The 20,088-nt window shown below is 29.2% G+C and overlaps 2 protein-coding genes across 3 annotated transcripts; one reads left to right on the plus strand and one right to left on the minus strand.

The window, feature by feature from the left end:
- Positions 1–897: 897 nt before the first annotated feature.
- LOC109598127 (cell division cycle protein 123 homolog) lies at positions 898–2,151 on the minus strand. The gene is made up of 5 exons (XM_020014002.2): positions 2,063–2,151; positions 1,868–2,011; positions 1,396–1,813; positions 1,220–1,341; positions 898–1,114 (listed from the first exon to the last, which is right to left on the minus strand). The coding sequence occupies exons 1-5, from the start codon at positions 2,066–2,068 to the stop codon at positions 1,010–1,012; spliced, it is 795 nt and encodes a 264-aa protein (XP_019869561.1). The 5' UTR covers positions 2,069–2,151; the 3' UTR covers positions 898–1,009.
- A 1,271-nt stretch (positions 2,152–3,422) lies between these two features.
- Positions 3,423–16,890, plus strand: LOC109600662 (hrp65 protein). 2 transcript variants are annotated; one of them, XM_020016870.2, is made up of 7 exons: positions 3,423–3,705; positions 4,727–5,254; positions 5,338–5,732; positions 5,792–6,087; positions 6,709–6,728; positions 16,281–16,329; positions 16,655–16,890. In XM_020016870.2, the coding sequence occupies exons 1-6, from the start codon at positions 3,514–3,516 to the stop codon at positions 16,317–16,319; spliced, it is 1,470 nt and encodes a 489-aa protein (XP_019872429.2). In that variant the 5' UTR covers positions 3,423–3,513; the 3' UTR covers positions 16,320–16,329; positions 16,655–16,890. The 2 variants fall into 2 exon arrangements, with proteins under 2 accessions (XP_019872429.2, XP_049820077.1); XM_049964120.1 differs by lacking the exons at positions 16,281–16,329; positions 16,655–16,890 and adding an exon at positions 8,989–9,593 and having other exon boundaries at positions 3,425–3,705.
- The last annotated feature ends 3,198 nt before the right edge of the window (positions 16,891–20,088 follow it).

Consider the following 20,088-nt stretch of genomic DNA (forward strand, 5'->3'; position numbering starts at 1 on the left):
CATTTAAGTCGGAAACATCCCATTAACATTTTTCTTTGTAAATTTGTTTTAATTAATAATGGATCAAAACATAGGCATTAAAAAATATGGATGCCATAAAAATTATTTTATATATCACCAGGTAGATCTAATATAACGTTTTGCATTATTTCAACTGGATATATTTCAAAATTCACAAAAAAGCACTTATAATGGGTCTGGGTAGACTTTATTTATTTGTTCCTACTAACCAAATAAATTATGAGGTCAGATGTCAAGAATATCTCAAAATATGTGACTAACTCATTAGTTATCACAATTAGCTTAATTTTTAAGGGTTTAATACCATTTTTATAATCTAATAACGACGTAACTCATTCCGTCTTACTTCTTACTTGCCGCTAATTGTTCGCTAAATAATTATTTTTATTTAAATTTTATTAAAATAATAATTTTTTATATTTTCATACCTTTACTTGTCTTCCTTTTTTTCTTGTAGATAAGTATAATGTGGAGGCTGTTCCTAATAAGTCTAATAAGAGTTGAGTTGATATTATGAAATATTAATTTATTTTTGTACTTTTTATTTAATCCTTTTTGTTAAATATTTTTGAAAACTGGAAATGTAAATGTACAAAAACAAAGCAGACTAGACTGCTACCAGATAAAATCAAGGCTTTCGACTCTCAGCGAAGAAATCTCAAAATGTATTTTGTAAAAATTGTCTTAAGAAAATTATTATTTGTATTAATTTTATCAGTCATTCACTTAACTATACATTGCCAGATATGTAAACTAATATTAATAGTCAGCTGAATGAACTGAATTTCTAGTCCATATTAAATAAAATTTAAGTGTAAGTTTCTTAGAAAGCAATTTATATAGAATGAATAGAACAAAGGAAAGAATAAACATTAATAAAAAATATTTCTAGTTTATTCATATAATTTTATACAAAAAAATATTTATTTCAACAATAGATATATTAGATTTGCACAATCTATCAGTTTAATAATAGAAAATTATTACATCAGTTTTGACATTGGGATATTTTATAAAGAGCATCTGCCCTGGTCATTATTCCTATGTCAGATTCTAAATATCTAAAAACTGGTGGTACACCTTCAGTTTGCTCCTGAAACCAAAAGGAAAAAGAAATGAATTAAAAGTAAATATTATTTTTAAATAATTGAGGGCAAAGCTAATAAACAAACCTAGAGCTTTATAATAATTAGTTTACCTTGGATAATAAAGGTTTTATTTCCTTCCAGGAAAATGCATACAAATTTGATTTACTATTTAATGGAGAAAAATCCAATAAATAGGGGGATCCCGGATATGGTAATACAACATCAAATATATCTAAAATGAAAAAATTATTAATATTACTATTAATATTATGTATCCTAAACATACAACTGCCCCTTCCAAATTTTGACTTTATATTTTTATTATAAAATTCAGATATTTTTTCAATAATTGCATGGCCATCTTCCTTAAAATGATTATAATAAGTTGGCCAATCTCTTGGAGTAATACCCAGTAAAAGATTATTTATAACAATACATCGAAATTCTGCTGCTGGATGAATATTTTTCCATTCTTTTAAGGCTATACAAAATGGAACACCTTTTACATTAGAAAAGTCTTCTTGAAGGATGGTAGATATTTGTAAAAATAAAAAGATATCATCAATATTAGAAACTTTCAAATCATTCCCAAAACTAAACATCTTTGCATCCATTGGTGCATGCCAATTATTTTTAATAAAAGCTTTATTATTAAGGGTGTTTATGGCATTTTTCAACTCATCTAGACACTCTGGAGGAAATACCTATAACAATTATAAACTTGTAAAATCTAGAAGGCGTATGGTATTTATACATACGTCTTCTAGATCGTTATCGGTTTCACTGTTTACAATTGTTTCAATAACATGATCTGGTATATTGACCAAAATAGTTTGTATTGTAACATGTTGAAATTTTTCTAACCAAGATGATATTGAAAAATCACGTAACTCAGAAGTCTCCTAAAAAAATTGGTATTTAATCTTGATGTTGATGAATGTTTGAAATTATACCCTCATTATTTTAGTTAAAATTTTTCAAAATATTTTAAATCTGTGTCGAGGTTATATGTATGAATATCAACAACAAAAAGTAAGGTTAACTTTTCTTCCGTGTCCAATTAGGGTAACTTCATAAGAATGAATAACAATTAAAATATTTTGTAGTTAATATAAAGAATTTATTAGATGTTCGCTAAAGAAATAAATTATGTATGAATAAGTTACCCACCAAACTGTACCTAAATAGTTGTTTAAACTATTACTATACTACATAATAAAATGAGTACAAGATGTAAATAAACCTTAAGTAATGGTCCGTGCTCCTTCATTCATTTTGTAGCTTTCATAACCTAAGTTTTTTCCAAAACATGGAAGAACACGCATTAAAAAATGTAAAACATTCATGTGTTTATTATGTACACTACAATAATATTTATTTTAGTTCAAGGATTTCCTTATGTTGTACAACCAACTAACCGAGAGGTGCTTTGCAAAATGTGTATATTCGTTACAAACAAGATCATTGGAATCGGATGAAGCGGAATGCGTTAATAGTTGCTCGTCAAAATTCATTAAATTTAATAATAAGTTAATGCAAAACTTTGTGGTTGCGCAGACAGAGGTTGTTAATAAACGAAACAAGGAATTCGAAGAACAACAACGATTAGCTGAGCAACAGAATGCAGCCCAAGTAGAAGATTCCATACCTCAAGATAATACAACAGTTCAACCTGTTTAATAGGAAATTTTGACTTTTTATAGTGATTTATGCAGATGAAATCTAATGATTATATAAACAATGTTGTTACATATGGCTCCAACAATTTATTGTAAATTTGAAGCCTATAAATATATAAAACTATATAAATATTTATGTAATTTTAAAGATGTATACTGTAAATTATTGTTAAAATGTATAAAATTTTGTTAAAAATTCAACAGATTTCAACTTGTATAATCATTAGAAATTTATAGTTACTAAATATTGTTTATATTTATTACTCTTCCTTAATTATTGTAGATTACAACTTGTAGTAAAGATTAAATACAGGGTGTCGAACTAAAGGATGTATATAAGATTTATATTCCCTATCATTACTTATTGTTCTATACTAAACAGTGTTATGTTTGGTATGTTTTGACAGAATTTCAAGGTAGAGTTCAAGGAGAATGACGGAATCAAACCTTTAAAAGTTTTTTTTAATACATCAAAGTAATAATCACATAATTTTTATCATAATAATTAACTTTTATAATGAATGACGGCGCGCCAATTTTTGAATAATCAAATGTTGGCACCCATGCGATGTCAGTTTCCCATTGGCCGAATTTAATAATCGATAAATTTCGCCGGCGTTCGTAGTGCATCGGTTCAAACGGACGCCATTTGCAGGTGCAGACGCTTTCTTGTGTAGTGACGTGCGCGTTGTTTTTAAAAAGTTTTAAGTGGTTTTTAACGTCAAATGGCTGCACAAAACAACCAGGCCCCGGATCTTGGGGTGAAGAACGAGGATCAAAATCAGAATAACCCAAACACGGGCGATAATCAGGGACATCCGAATAAGAATTTCCAAAATCGTGGTCGCGGCGCCGGCAGATTTGGGGGTCGCGGCGGCAGAGGCGGCGGAAGGTTCGGCGGTCCGCAAGGACCAGATGTGAGTAATTTTTGATGCAACCGGTTTGTTATGATTAAACGCATTGTTTGAGGGACATACTTGTTTCAACATTTGCGAATGTTGAACTTTTGTTTTAAATTGTTGGCTTGTAAACTGCCTTAATTTGCAGGCTGAAAGTACATTTAAGAGAAAGCGTATTTTTATATCACAAAATTATCTACCTTTGTGAAGGCTGAATTAAAGACAAATGGCTTGAGGAGAGTGTATTGAATGTATAATATACTTAGTACATATCAATTGATTATATACATATAATCAAAAACACTAAATTTTAATACTATTTACTACCTATTTTTAACTACAGGACAATTTTAGATACGCATTTTAAATTATTAAATTGTTCATGAAAGGAGTTTGTAAAAATTTATTATAAAACTAAATTTATAATAAACATAAATATAAAACGATTTAATGTCTTCCATAGTTATGAATGTAGGTTCAAAAAAGAGTCTATTTTCTATGATTTTAAATATTTGAAGTTATAAAAAGTGGAAAATAAAGCAAGGTATATATAGTTTAGTTTATATTCAATTATTAACACACTATAGGCGGGTAGCAAAATGATCCAAACTAAGTTGTTGAATTATAACAAAAAATAAGAGATAATTCTTTCAGTTCCGTATGTAAACCAATAGAGTAAAATTATCTCACCCCACTTTTAAAGTAAGTACATTCAAAAAGGTAAAAATTACCCGACTAGCTAACAATCAACAGTTCTCGAGACGGGTATTTTTACCCGACCCGCTTATAGTGTGTTAATATTCACTTATTATCATAGTTTGAAATTATATAATTGTTTAAAATGTTCAGCTACCTTTTCTTTACAATTTAAATAAAATTCAATCAAAATACCGTTTTTACTGCTCAATATGTGTCTTCTTACACTCGAATTTTGTAATGTAAACTGTAAAATTTTTAAATATGTTGACCTTCAAATATTGTTTTACCATAAAAAATTATAGTCGGCAGAGATATAAGAATGATTTGTTAAATTTTCTAGTTACGCATAAAACAAGAAAACTTCGGTGGCCCAAGGAAACGAGGTCCTCCGGGCGGTCCCAATCAACCCATTGATGGCGGCAGGAACGACAGGATCGGAGACCGCGACGGCGGCGAGAGAGGTCCCCGTCCCATGAACGACAAAGTTCAGGAAAGGATCAACCAAATTGGCGGCCCATCCTATGACATTCCACCGATAAATACTGCCGAGAAAAAGTTCAATGGCAGAAATCGTCTGTACATCGGCAACATTGGCAATGAAGTTACCGAAGAGGACTTGACTGAACTGTTCAAATCTTACGGAGAAACCAGCGAAATATTTTTGAACAAGGAAAAGAATTTTGCCTTCATCAAGTTGGATTTCCATTGTAATGCCGAGAAAGCGAAGAGCGAACTGGATGGAACAGTGCTGAAGTCCAGGAATTTAAAAATACGTTTCGCACCCAATTCTACCAGTATAAAGATTAAGAATCTCACACCGCAGGTCTCGAATGAACTACTTCATTATGCTTTTGCTCCGTTTGGTGAGGTAAGTCTATGCTATGTTTATTTTACAAGTATTATTATGTAGACCCTAAATCAATTATTCTATATCAAATGCGTTTGTTCTAGATCGAAAGAGCGTTGGTGTGCGTCGACGAACGTGGCAAACCGACAGGTGAAGGCATAATAGACTTCGCCAGGAAGGGTAGTGCGCTGGCCGCCATCCGAAAATGTTCAGAGGGCTGCTTCTTTTTGACCGCTTCTCTGAGACCGTGCATCGTTGAGGCGTACGATAACGTGGACGACAACGACGGATTTCCAGATAAAAATATTAACAAAAAACATCCGGATTATCAGAAGGAAAGAGAAATCGGTCCGAGATTCGCCAACCCCGGCTCGTTCGAACACGAATACGGTACGAGATGGAAACAGTTGCATGATCTCTACGTTCAGAAAGAGCAGGCTCTTAAAAAGGAGCTGGAAATGGAGAAGGAGAAATTGGAGGCACAAATGGAATTTGCCAGGTAAGAGCCCTTGTCGCTGATTGTCACCGGGATGACGACTAAAATGGTAACATTTTCAGGTATGAACATGAAACTGAGATGCTTAGAGAGCAACTAAGGGCAAGGGAAATGGATCGTGAAAGGCAGAAACGCGAATGGGAGATGAAGGAGAGACAGGCTGAGGAGCAACGTCAGAGAACTGAAGAACAGATGCGTCGCCAGCAGGAGGAAATGGAGAATCGTATGATGGCTCAAGAGGAAGAAATGCGTCGCCGCCAGCAAGAGAATAATCTGTTCATGCAGGCGCACAATTTGGATAATATGCTTAACCAACAGGAGGAACAATATGACATCAATCAGACCAACAATTACGACAGTAAGTGATAATTTTAAATTTGGAATTGTTATTGTTAGTTGTAAGTTATTGTATAAGGAGTAATGCATTTATTAGAATCACACAAGGTACCTCAAAATGGTTGATTTTAACTGTTACATGTAGTTCCAGACCAGAGCAGAACTGACATTCAACCAATTTGGGACTCACTGTACATACAATACGAAAATCATTCCTCTTATGGTCATTTGTCATTACTGAAGTGTTCTTATTAGCTGTCTTTAAATTATTCAAAAATGTTCAGCTCTAGAAAACCTTGTTTTCCCTTATATGTCTACACAGAATTTTTTATGTTAAAATTTGAAAAATGATTAAATATTGTTGGGTTTTGGACGTATGTATCTATATTGTATTTAATTTTATGCAAGGCAAAATTTATAATTTGTTTCACTACTGGAAATTTATGACATTAGCCCAGTACAAAAAAGTGATTTCACATTATTTTTTAAAATAAATGATCTTAAAAAAATATAAAATGCACCTTTAAAGATATTATTTCGCCTTGCCAATTTTCTAATTATTTTTTAAAGATAAATTATTTATAATTTGTAATAATCGGAAAGTATTTATAATTATTAATGTTCATTTTTTTTTTTGTTTCAGCACACAATAATATGGCAATGGTAAGAATCTATTTTCATTTTTTTCCTGTTTATTTCATTTGTACAAAGTCTATTCGATCTTCAATTACTTAAATTTAAAAATACCCATTACAATTTTAAATTCAAGCGATAAATAATGATATATTAAAAAAACAAAACAGTTTCTTAAGATGTTTTTGACACATATGACGTTCATAAAATAGACAATTTTTGATAATTAATAATTTATTTTCTGCTGAATTATATTATATATTTCGTATGTATATAGTTACCTATCTTTATTTAATTGCTACACAAGTCGGATTATCAAGTTAGATCTCATTGTACTATTGACTGTAACTTTATTTAAAACTAAACATACTTGATGTAGATGTTAAATTAGAAGGTGACTTAAAATTCTCTAAACTATAAATATAAAATTGCAGAGCTTAAGCTTTATGTTTTGCAACACTATAACTTGATAAATTGACTTTATAATTTACAAATTTTTTAAATCTACATGCGTATTACCCGTATATTAAATATTATATAACTTCATTGAGGATTTTTGTCCCCAATGGAATAATAATTTGTTTTGGTCTGCTATATTCATGTTTAAACTCGTGAATTTTGTTATTTTTTAACGCGCAAGATGTGGTTGCCATGAATTTTATTATTTTACTTTATTTGGTGCGGAATCCTACGACGGGATTGTGTGGGTGTATTTTGGTTTCAAGCGGAATTTTGGATTTATATTGCGGTTTTTTGGTTTGGTAAAAGTCTATAACCACACAAGGCATTGTGTTTGATTAAAATTTTCTGTTTCATTTTGTATACTTGACTATAATGGATGTTGAGTTTTTACTCAAATAAAAGAGTGAGACGGTGATGAAGAGTTAGGGTAGGAAATATGGTGGTGGTCGGTGAATTTAACTTAATATACAGATTGATTTCTGTGCGTCTTATAATTCTTTAATTATTGTCTCAGATATATTTATGAAAAATTACACTGCGTCTTTTATAGTGGCTAAATTGATTTCGTATCTTGTCATTTGCTCAAGAATTTGGACCCGATTTCGTTTTGTAGACCACAATGCCCAACCTCACTGTGCGAGACATAGAAAGAAAGGCAGGCTATCAATCAAGAATTTAGTACGCCAAGGAGGTTGGAAGCTGTTCCTAGAGCAAAGGGGTACAATTACTAAACAATTAATCATATACTATTCTTGTTACAATTGATGCCATTGGTACTCTGAATTTTGAAATTATTCAAATTATCCACTTCAAAAGATGCATATACCAAAAGTAATTAAAACATTTAAGCTAAAATCATTATTTATTTATAATTGCTTAATAAAAATTATATTAATTTTATATTAATGCTCATATACAGGGTGTCCAGAGCAAAAAGGTTAAAGTCTAATTCAAATTATTATATTATTTATTTAATTATTCGAAAAAATGGTAAAGGGAACTTTGTCTTGGATCTTACAAAGGATTCACCCATTACCATTCAAGGACACCTTATAAATAACCATATGCAGTTGCATATGTTCTACAAATAGAATTGTAGTTTTCTCGTCGGTTATTAATGATAAAATTAATATTATGAGGCCTATTTAATTATTAACATCATAAATGCGTATAATACTTTTGTTTATGTAAACATATACATATAATATACGTATATTATATTCCTTTTATAAAGTCATTTTATCAAGTTTTTAAGCCTACAGCCTGCAATACTCTTCTCACAATATTTGATAATATATTGGTCAATACACCATTTTAATAAGTTTGATTGCAGACTGAACTTAAGTCAACCTAAGTAGCTTAAGGTATTTATCTAAATTTGAAATTTTGTTGAAATTTGACCAATATATTTTGAATATTGAGAGATTGTGCACGTCATCGTGGAATGAAACTGTGTTTTCTTGTATCTCCGAATCCGCCCGTCTGCGCCCACCTTGGTGAACACAATTTTGTTGTATCATCCTTGTAATTGCACATTACTGCGGCCTCTACGTATTCGTACCCAGAATCCTTTGGTTAATTAACGGAATTACTCCTGACGTTGAAGTAATGTGATAAGACTTCCCACAATTACCACTGCGGATTTAATATGAACTCGAAACTTGAAAGGCGGTATAAGGAGACGTATTTACAACCGACCAAATATGTACGTTCTGTTGGAAGACGGTGAAGACTCGGTAGATGCTAGAAAAGATTTTGTCAGTTCCACAGTCTTGCACTGATAACATATTTATATATCAACTCGTTAACACAATTGTGTATTGATTAGGATCCAAAACAATTCATGAGCTCATACGAGCGCAACCACAACAACCGTTTCGAAGGACGTGATTCCAATCACCAACGCGGTGGTGGCGGTGGTGGTCAAAATCGTGGCCACTGGGTCAACGATAACCGCCGTGACGATTACCCAAATAAAAGGCGTCGGTTTTAATAAATGAACACGACAATCGATTTTCTTGTCGGTTAGTCAAGTATTTCTTTTTCATTTAATAATAATACGGACTTACGAGAGAATATTTTTCAAACTATGTTAATTTTTGTCTTTTATTTTTGTGTGAAATTTTTTAGTATGTAAAACGTAGTTATTTTGAAAATATTATATACATATACATCTTTTTTTTATTATTAATTATTGATTGCCATTTACAAACTGCGCAAATTGTAAAGTAAATAAATTATGATTTTTACAATTGATACATATTTTTTATAATTTACCTAAATAGAGTATAGATTAGGGAATAGCTTATTCTCTTGAAATTATGCATATATGTTTTGAAGTGTCATGTGACTTTGTCGTAAAAATACTTAGAAGATTTATGTCTATTATATATAATAATTTGGATTATTTATCATTAAAAAATTCTGTAATAAGTTTGTTTTTTAGTAAATTCCTTTTAGAACCCAAAAACAAATGTCAACTACAGCTGTATTCGAGACATTGCTGGAATAAAATTTCAATATATCGTTCAACTTTTGAAAGAACTTAGCTTGTACTTATCTTTATATTCGTATGATATTGTTCAATTGAATTTCGGTTCGCAAATGAAATAATAATATACTTTATTAAAATGATGGCAACATTTTTATATTAAGAAACGGTTTATCAAGAAGATTGAAAAAGTGTTTCGTGTTTTTAATTACCCTTTTTCTATTAATTTACTCATTTTAGACAAATTAGATATTTTTATATTCTTTTTGTATATTATTTTATTGTAATTTTTTTTCTTCGACAATAATTCTATTTTTTAAAATTCAACTACATACAAGTTTACTAGGCATTTAAAAGCTTATGTTAAACTTTCATACATCATCATATAACAAATATGGGAGGTTTTAAATTTGAAAAATATATTTACATTGTATAAATATTTGTTTTATTCTGTTGTGTCCCAAAATTGTGTGACGAGATTCCTCTAATATCAACTTATAAGTTATACAAAAAATATTGAACCTAAACTATGAAGGAGACACTGAATCACTAATTTAATCCTATACATTTGTTTTTTATCTATAAATACTAATTTAGTTAATGTTATTGCTTTTTGAGGTCTTAATAATTACTTAATTATTTAGAAAACAAAGAAGAGACTAACAACAACAAGCAGACAACATTTTAATAAACTAAACTTAGAAATTGTCAATAGCCAAAATATTTAATTTTATAAAAAACTTATTCCTTATTATTAATTTATTTAAAGTATTTGAAGAACTTATTCCTGTTTGTCCACTGTCTCAGTTTTTCCACTTCCAGTTGGATTCTTGAAAAAAATAAATGTCTCATTCTAGAAAGGATTAAATATTTATTGGTAATAATCTTTCGTACAATAGTTTGAATTTTTTAAATATTTGTTTTTTTTATGTTGCGCTTCAAAGTTATGTCGTGGGATTTCTCCAATAAATTGCACATCCTTACAACAAATGTTTGGTTATAGAAGAAGAGGATGAAGTATTGTCAATGCTGATGACAAAACTGAATGATTAAAATACCTCCTTTGGTGTTAGTGCTGTTGATAGCTTGCAAAAATATGTCTAAACATAATTTGAATATTGCTATTAATTTTTGAATGACTCAAAAATAATATATATGTTTTGTTAAAATTAAGTTAGTTTGAGAAGAACTGAATTATCATTTAAATATTGGCATTTTAAATTAAATCCAATTAATTAAAAAGTATATTAGCATGGTTATTATTTTTATTAAAAAAAAAACAAAATTTGATTAAATTGATAAATATATACTAATAATAAAAATAGTTATAATAAATATATATAATAAATAAAATTTTGACGTGTTAGTAATTTAAGTCTCTTAATCACAATTTATTCACATTTTTCATTTGATACTTGAAGCAATAAATACCTCCTCATTTTGAATGTTTTAATTCTAGTTTAATATTACAACTAATACTACTACTTAAAAAACGGTCTTACTTTTTAGGATATGGCGAATTGCTGTATCGACTTCTGCTAATAATTTAGAATACATTTTTTTCAGGTTTCTGGGAAACCTAACCTTTTGGAGGATAGGTTAAGATATATAGTGCCCGAAATTGGTTGATTTTTGCTAATCCAGATATCCCTAAAGCGCTTACAGAAAACCTGAGGTATGTTAATGATGTTGAACTTAAAAGCTTTAAAAAGCAATAAAAATTGAAAAAAAAAATACTCTAAAGATATTAAAATATTGTTTGTGGCAACAAACGTAACTAAATACTTTTGGCCACGGTTTAGTTCGGATTCACCCAAAACCTCCAAAATCAACCAATTCGAGGCATCGTGAACACGATGATTTTAGTATCTGATTCTTGAAGTGTTAATAAAGTTAATTCTGATAGTGAAAAAAATAAAATTAATTTAAAAAAATTAATTAGACTTAAATTTATATTAAAATTATTTGTAACACATCCTGACTGTAGTATAAAAATTGAATTATCGACGTAAATATAATATTTGAATAGTACTTAGATCAGGATTAACTTTGATTTAATCCTTCAAACAATTTTTGTCTTTAACGCTTAGTGGATTTTGGATATGGATTTTATTCAACTGCTGGGACATCGAATTTCATCAACTGAAAATAGCACAAACTCCATTTCCCTTCCTTTTCTTTCTTTTTCATTTAGAATGTGGACGTTGTCTCCTTTCTCTTTTATTTGTGTGTTTGACTTCATGAAGTTTTGCTGTTGAATTATGTTCAACACTACTATTAACAGATGCGGAATCTTTATTAATATCTTTTAAAGGATTAATTATTTATTATTAATATATTATAATTATCGTTTTGTCGGCCATTTTGAACGGTATTCCCTTATTTTTGACTTCATGTTCCCGAGGATAGCTTCGGGCCGCAGAATTGTGCTGTTTTCAGCTAATAGGTAACTATAATATGAACATTAGATATTTTAGACAATTAAAAATGGCTTAGGAAGTTTAAAAATAATCCAACTGATATTATTTATCTAATATGATGTCATTATGGCAACGATAAAGGTAGCTCAATGACGTATCTCGATGTTATAATGATTATTTGTTTAAACATGTTTTCGTGTAACAAGAAGGTAGTTTCCAAACTGCTAAATACATCTCGTGGGATTTTCGACAACATTTCAGCGCATTCTAATACCTAAATAAAATAAAAATGTAAATGACAAACTGAATAAACTTTTTATAGAATATAACTAAGATACACAGTCAGCTTTTTGGTGTTAGTTTTATGAGTATTATTGTCCTACATCATAATCAACAATTAGCTTATATTAATTTGCATGAAAGTCGTCTGAAGGAGAAAATTTATCAAGACATGTTCATCACTACTATTTTCTTTTGTTATATTATAATGAGATCAACAGGATGTTGGTAATATTGCATCCTTACACTTCATCAGATTACAAATTTTGTTGTACTTCGTCTTTGAGCAATCACACGGTCGAAGCAATATTTTTTATTGTCGCCTCAAATTTTTAGTTATTGATTGACGACATATTTTTATTCAAATGTTGTTAAATCAAAATATTCGGAGATATTTTATATAGTAATATGCCAAGTTCTTTATATGGCATGGAGTTTCACTTTCATCCTGGATGCTTGTGACCCAGACAGAAATATCTTAAGGATTGAACTGTGGAATTTTTTTATTTTATGGATTTAACGTGCAGAATCCTCGATCGAATCAAACTGTACGATTAAAGAGTCTATAATACTTTCTCATCCTTGTCTCCAAATTTTTTTATATTGTTCGATCAAGCAACAAACTTCGGGAATTAATAAACTTCAAAAATACGATTTCATCACAAATGTTTGATTGGGCACTCATCAACCCAAATTAGTTCCTGTTGCCGGCATCAGACTGACTAACATCTTCCGTTGGAAATATCAACCAACATATGGATCAGCTTATTTTGTGTAGAAAGGTCTCTTACTTGTGTCCCTGTTCCCACCATCAAACTGATTAACTTGTCTTCCGTAAGGAAATATTTTTACCTCCGTTAGAAGTATCAACCAACAGATGAAAGGTCTTTCACTCATGTTACAAGTACTGTGCAAGTTACTGACTGAAAACTTCCCCAGGTAGGTGTTACCAATATTAACTTTCTGTGATTGTTTAAAATGTTTAAAATTTACAAATATTGTAATGTATAAGTTTAATTTACTCATGGGTGTCCGAGAAAAACTGTTTTACTCTTCCAACAGTATTATAAATATTTAAAATTGAATTGGCACTACTTAAAGTAACTATTTAATTTAATTTGTGGACGCCATCAAATCCATTTGTTATTTAAATCTAACCATTTAGTGTTTAAATGGTTTTAGATGTGCAAACGTGTGTACTTTTGATTAGGTACATAAAATCATGTAATATTTTCTAAATGGTTTTAGCAACCGTTTGAAGAGTTCTTTATTATCTAACTTGTTCATTACTTTAATTTTTGATTATTGTTTTATTCTACCAATATTACAGCATGAAATTTAGGATATATTATAAATAGAGACCGGATTATTTGCAATGTCAGGGGGAAAATGTTCTGAGTATCTGACTCAAGTTTAATTTAGTAACCGAATGGTGTAGTTTTACTTCGGATCCTCCAACTTTTTGCATTTGTTTGTCTACTTGTAATTTATTATCGGACTTCAAGTCATCTTCCATCAAATTCCACTTTGAACAACAATAATTATTATCATATTTATCTACTCGCAATTTTCTAAGACAAATAAATAAAATTGAATTCACTACATAAATAGAGATTCACCGACTATCAGAAGACAGGAAACAACAATAAAATAACTATATGAAGGAAGATAAAAGGAGAAATTAATGCACACTTGTATGTATTTTTCCCTCAACGCGTGGAAGAAGAGTGAAGAACTAATGGACATTTCAGGATAAGAAAAATTGTAACGAATTGGTATTTACATATTTTTAATTAATTATAATCTTTGTAACATATATGTATTTAGTTTATTTAATATGAGAAATCAAATATTACGTTTTATCGATGATTTTACTAATAATAATTTTATATAAATATTATACTTGTGAACTAGTACTTTTTCTAGTGATGATGTACTTTCAGAAAACTGAACATTAATACTTTGACCAATTAGCCCTTAAACACTATTATTTTGATAATGCTATTGTTATTGAATGCGGAAACTATAAATCTTTATAAAACACTAACAATATTATATCATAAATTGTTACACATTATAGATGTGATGCATACTGATAATTTACTCATAGTTTTCCTGAAATTATATCTCTTAACAAGAAATTGTATTTGTTCGTAATGTATAATATTATTTACTTGCAGAGTTGGGTAAAAATATTTGAACAATGGGTGCTGTCGGTTTGTGTATTTAATTGGTTTTTGCAATTAATGGAATTTGCAATTGTTTTATCAAATTTGCGAATCGACGGTAAAAAAGTACTTTCTAACCAACAATAGAAATTATTGTTAGAAAACGATAGCTTTGTTCCTACACGTATTATTTGTACAGAAGGAACCAAATGCGCAATTTACTTAGAAACATTTCAGTCGGTTAGGGTAATTAAAAAAGTTCAAGAGATTGCTATAAAAGTATGACACAAGTGTTACAGCAGTAATTTGTGAATATTTTTATTAGTTTTTTTCCTGGAAAATTAGACTCGATGAACTGGAAGAGGTTATAATAGAAAAAAGGTATAATGTAAAAGGTTCCATCAAGATATAGCTGAAATAGAGAGAAGATATCAAGGTTGATGGATGGACTAGATGGAGGCTTTTTACACAGTTCAAGTGGACGAAAAATATCCCGATTTACTAGTATTTTTTTAGTATTAGTAAATGCCTCTATTTTGGTCTACAGTGACTTGTAAATAAACATATTCTTGATTAAAAATTTGAAATTTGAAATATTGGAATTATTAAATAAAAATTACTAAAATTACGAAAATCGGTGAAATACCTCAAAAATAGTATCGAATTTGACTTGACATCTTGTGGCACATCATAATCGTCTTTTTAAACTGCGCATGAGCAGACTGTTAGTACTAAGCCGGGAGCAAGAACTGTTTGGTCAGTTTGAGTTGGTACTAGACCTGTTCCAATTTATATTTGAGCAACGTATTAACATGGATCAAATCGTCGATGGTCCATTAGATGGAATATATGTTTTACACAATCGGTACGTCTTTGGATGAATACTAATTTAGTAGGAACAAAGCTAATACAAAATTATTGTCGAATTATATTATTATGGTGTAATATTTTTTTTTGAATTCATTACAGCTGAGCTTATATTTGAATTCAATACATTATAGTAAATATAGAAAATCCAAAAAAATATCAGAGAGCTTCAAAGGTTTAAGGTGCGGAACAGAGTAATCAAAGTATAAAAATTCTTAAACACAAAATATGACTAAATGGTGAACAAATCAAAATTATATATACTATACTATGTATTGTAGTATACAAAGGGTGTTTACACAACTATTATATTTTATAATTTTATATTAATTTATAAAGTATTTTATTTGTAAATTATATCTACTGTTAAACAAAAAAAAATAATAAAACTTAGTTTACTGTCTAAAATAATATATTTACGATTATTATAACATGTTGCAGTCAAAGTTCTTTCATCTGAAAGTTACTCGTTCTATAAATGAGTAAAATAATTTCATGTATAAATTTGGGAATTTAATTTTCAAAGTTAGTAACAACAGAAGTTTTTATGAAGACTTCACACGTCCATAATTAAGAGTCCAAATAATTAAGTTATGATAGGTAACTTATAAAGACGAAGACTACTTTCTAAATATTAGTTCTTGTTTACTGAGGGCTAGTAAAGTGGTATGAGAAATTACATATACGATATATTTACAATGTGTAATAAAAAACTATTTATCTAATTTGTATTTTACGAATGAACTACAACTATACGCCATTAGACCCAACTCTGCATAATAAAATTTAAATAAATATTACTCTATGCACTAAACAAATATATTTTTTTCAATAACTTAATTTTACCCATTAATTACATATATATAGTTAATAAAGTTATAATTTATTTTCACAGGTTACGTCCATCAGACTCATCTCTGGATTTGTGACGTGAATTGCTTAAGGTTAGTAATATTAGAAATAATCTATGTTTAATTATTTATTATTATATTAGTTTATATTCATTTTGTTAATACAATAAAAAAATTATGTTAAATTCTTATGACATAGCATAACTCGGTAGCAGCCTCAAACATCAAGTAAAATATTTTTTAGGTTTTTTAAAAGGAATAGATAGAATAAATAGGCAACGTAGCAGACATATACAACCATATTAAGTGCTTACAGCTTTTCTACTTATAATAGGAAAAAAAAATTGTTCTTACTCTCAACAATTTTACTACATGTAGAATCAATCATTTCTATATTAAATTGTTTTATTCTTTATAGGCTTCGTACGATGAAAGACCAAACCATTTTTTAAGAAAAGTCATTTTTTATGACGAGTGGACTACAATGTGTGACAAAGAAAGCAAGTTGGAAGAAAGTAAGAGTCGATGACAACAGAATGTTGAGTGATTATAAAATTACTCCTTCATTTTACCTTTGCCATTCTGATGATAATATGAAATATATATAACATAAAATACAATTAAATTGAGAAAATAAAATGTCTATGAAATCAATATTTGTTTTTTTTATTTGGAACCCTTACATAACTGATCAAACTATCGATGTAACTAAGAACCAAGAAGATTTGGGTTCTGAAGCATATTTCAATTTATAAAGAATAAAAGAAGAATATTCGCAATTAAATACAGAGAAACAATAAAACCTCTTTATCATCTCTAGTAGCTTCTTAATCTTTATATAAGATTGCCTTAAATATAACGTGTCACACCTAATGTTTGGGAAAGGTCCAGAAGTAGACCTGAGTACCACTGTTACCATTACCATTATCATTTTATGCAAATAAAATAGTATCAAGATTATCGTTTCCGGAGACATTAATACAAATGTATTGTACAGTGTTACTGTTGTAAGAAAGTAACGTTGCAAATGTTAAATCTAATAAAACTTTTGTGCACAAGTGGTCAAAGCTATTTGAGATTCTAAACACAGTTCTCCTGACCTACAACAACAAACCGTGTTGATATGCAGAAGCACAAGTACTTACTATGATCACTACATAGTATCACATTTGAATAATTTATTATTTTATTAAATTGTTACATCACATTATTGTCTATCTCCATTAGAGTCGCAAATTTATCACAGAGTTTATAGACTATTAAGAATTATAACGTATAACAACTTTCAATGAAGTATATGGATTAAAAACATCCCAATAAATTGGGAATTGAAAAAAATTGATCGATTAAATGAAAAAAATAAAACACTTTGTATACATCGTATAAATATTTTAGTAATATAGCGAACAATTAATTAATTAGTTTTCTTTACCTCAAAATAAATTGATTTAATACTATCAACTTAGTTCAAAAATTGATAATAAGAAATCACAGGATTTAAGAAATGCAAACTGGATTGTGGAATAGCTGTAACCAAATTTCAGGTTGAATTCTCCGTAAACGTCTAATGAGTAAGGTGAATCACCCTATATAATAACCATGCGAGAACCTAGCACACTGATTGGCATAATATGCATTTCGATTCAAAGGACAAACAAATATTAACCAGTTCAGTTCAATGTTAACCGTGAATCCAGTTTTATTGCACCACTCAAAATGATAATAAATAATGAGGTTGTCTGCAATTAAATGTATAATAAATATGTATAAAAATTATTTAAGGACTTGATCATTGACGTCAAAACTGCATACACAATCATTGTTTCTTCATAATTTATTCATTCATATTATTATTTTTTCCATTTCTGGTATTAATATTGTTTATATAATGTATCAATTTATTTATTTATAATTATCGGATATTTGTTTCGTCAATACAGATTATTTAATTAATAAATAAAAAATTCACCTAAGAATTATTAACAATTTAGAAAGGTTCAGGACAAGTCTTTGGCGTATCCTTGAAAATATTCAAGTAGTTTTAGTATCGATAGAGGGAGGAGATGGTAAAGTTAATAAAATTCGACGAAATATGTAAAATTTCAATGACTATTTACTTTTCTTGCATTACTTCGTAGTATGTAAGTAAATATGATAATTGAGGTTTTAGTACTCAGACCACGTATGAAATAAATGTGCGTGCAGTAAAAAATTAAGATGTCCTCCTGCATGCAATTCAGACTACCAGATGGCGAAAATAAAATATTTGTATGAAATAGTGTGTTATTTGTTTTAATTTAGTCCTAAACATTCTGTGTTTACTAAATACGTATATGTCGGGAAAGGGTCAGGATTTTGAGATTCCATATTGTTCATTTATAACTATTTAATTCTGTATTACTAATTAAAAATAATGATATCGACAAAACGAAAATGTGTCTGTGGACCGCGACGATCAATTTCTCATTAACTCATCATTTCTTCACTAAAGCACTTTTAAAAGCGATTCGATTATCCGGCCCACGGCTACATTCGGCTACCCATTGGTGCCTTCGTTTTGCTTAGTTTATTTATTATTTGTCTTAATACTAGTTCTCCGACATATACTCTAGTGTGAGGTATAATGCACATTTTTACTCCACATGTCGTCAAATTCATATTCTACTTAATTTAATAATAGATGACGCTGTTTACATACGTGTTTTTCTGTTCATTTCCCACCGAATTCGGTTAAATGGGGAGTCACAGAAAACATTCTAACAAATGTGTAGTTATCCTTAACTTATTAAATAACACTTATTTATTATGATTTACTATTAGATTATTAAGGCATGAGGATTTTAAATATAAATGAATGACTAGAAAGTTTTGAAAATATCTTTTTACTGTGGCTGACTTCATAACATTCCTAACTAATCAAGAAAAATTCTTTGCAGGATTAATGCCTAATGGTTTTTATGATTCTTTGACACACTTTTAAGTTGTATGATGAAATATAAATATAATCTTAAATCAAATAACAACAAATCTTTAATTTGAGAACTGTAAAGACGGTTAAGCCACTACAAGAAGTAGTAGAATTTTGAAAACATAATTTTTGGTAAAACTTGAAATGGCAAAAATATACAAATCGCCTCATCTACCTAACCGTGCTTGAAGGTCGCTTGGGCCAGTTTACCATCGATAAATTATGTTTCATGCGCAAAATCCTGCTGTTGTGGGTTAAAACCATCCGCCATTGACCGCCTCAAATCAAAAGTAAGATATACAGTGTGTTTCAGGGCTTTACAGTAGTGCTAAAACTAATTAATAGTAAATTTAGTACTGTTCGAAAAATTAAATTAACACGAAGTCTGTCATTGGTAGTCATAAATTTCCCTAGCCAATTTGTTTAAAATATATGAGACATCATTTGTGAATAATTATGAACAGATATTCATTTCCTGCGACTTGAAAATTAACAATTCAATTTTTCACATGTCTTTTTAAATGTAACCTCTTAAATTTTGTTGTCATATCTCTTCTCTAAATAAAATTGTTTCAAAACTGAGGACAGATTTAAAATGATCAATTCAAATTATCTAAACTTAATAAAACGTATTTAAAATCAGTAAAGGCTTTATGTAGATATTTATGACGAATTTATCTCAAATATTTTAAATATTACTGGAAAGGATATTCATTTCTTGTGATTAGAAAATCAGCACTTTGATCTCAAATGTAAGTGGAAAATTTTTGTATTTGTATTAGGTATATTATTTTAATTAATTGACTTGAATTATCAATCAAATTGACTACACAATTTTACTTTATCCTGTCAATTAAAAGAAATTCTATAAAAGGTGAATAATT

The sequence above is a fragment of the Aethina tumida genome, chromosome 1 (assembly GCF_024364675.1).
Source record: "Aethina tumida isolate Nest 87 chromosome 1, icAetTumi1.1, whole genome shotgun sequence".
Lineage (NCBI taxonomy): Eukaryota > Metazoa > Arthropoda > Insecta > Coleoptera > Nitidulidae > Aethina > Aethina tumida.

Coding starts and splice junctions, on each gene's coding strand:
- LOC109598127 (XM_020014002.2), bottom strand. Junction 1,814..1,867: donor CCGATAACGATCTAGAAGAC/GTATGTATAAAT, acceptor TAATTGTTATAG/GTATTTCCTCCAGAGTGTCT. Junction 1,342..1,395: donor AAAATTTGGAAGGGGCAGTT/GTATGTTTAGGA, acceptor TTTTCATTTTAG/ATATATTTGATGTTGTATTA.
- LOC109600662 (XM_049964120.1), top strand. CDS start 3,514: ATGGCTGCACAAAACAACCAGGCCCCGGATCTTGGGGTGAAGAACGAG. Junction 5,255..5,337: donor CTTTTGCTCCGTTTGGTGAG/GTAAGTCTATGC, acceptor CGTTTGTTCTAG/ATCGAAAGAGCGTTGGTGTG. Junction 5,733..5,791: donor GCACAAATGGAATTTGCCAG/GTAAGAGCCCTT, acceptor TAACATTTTCAG/GTATGAACATGAAACTGAGA.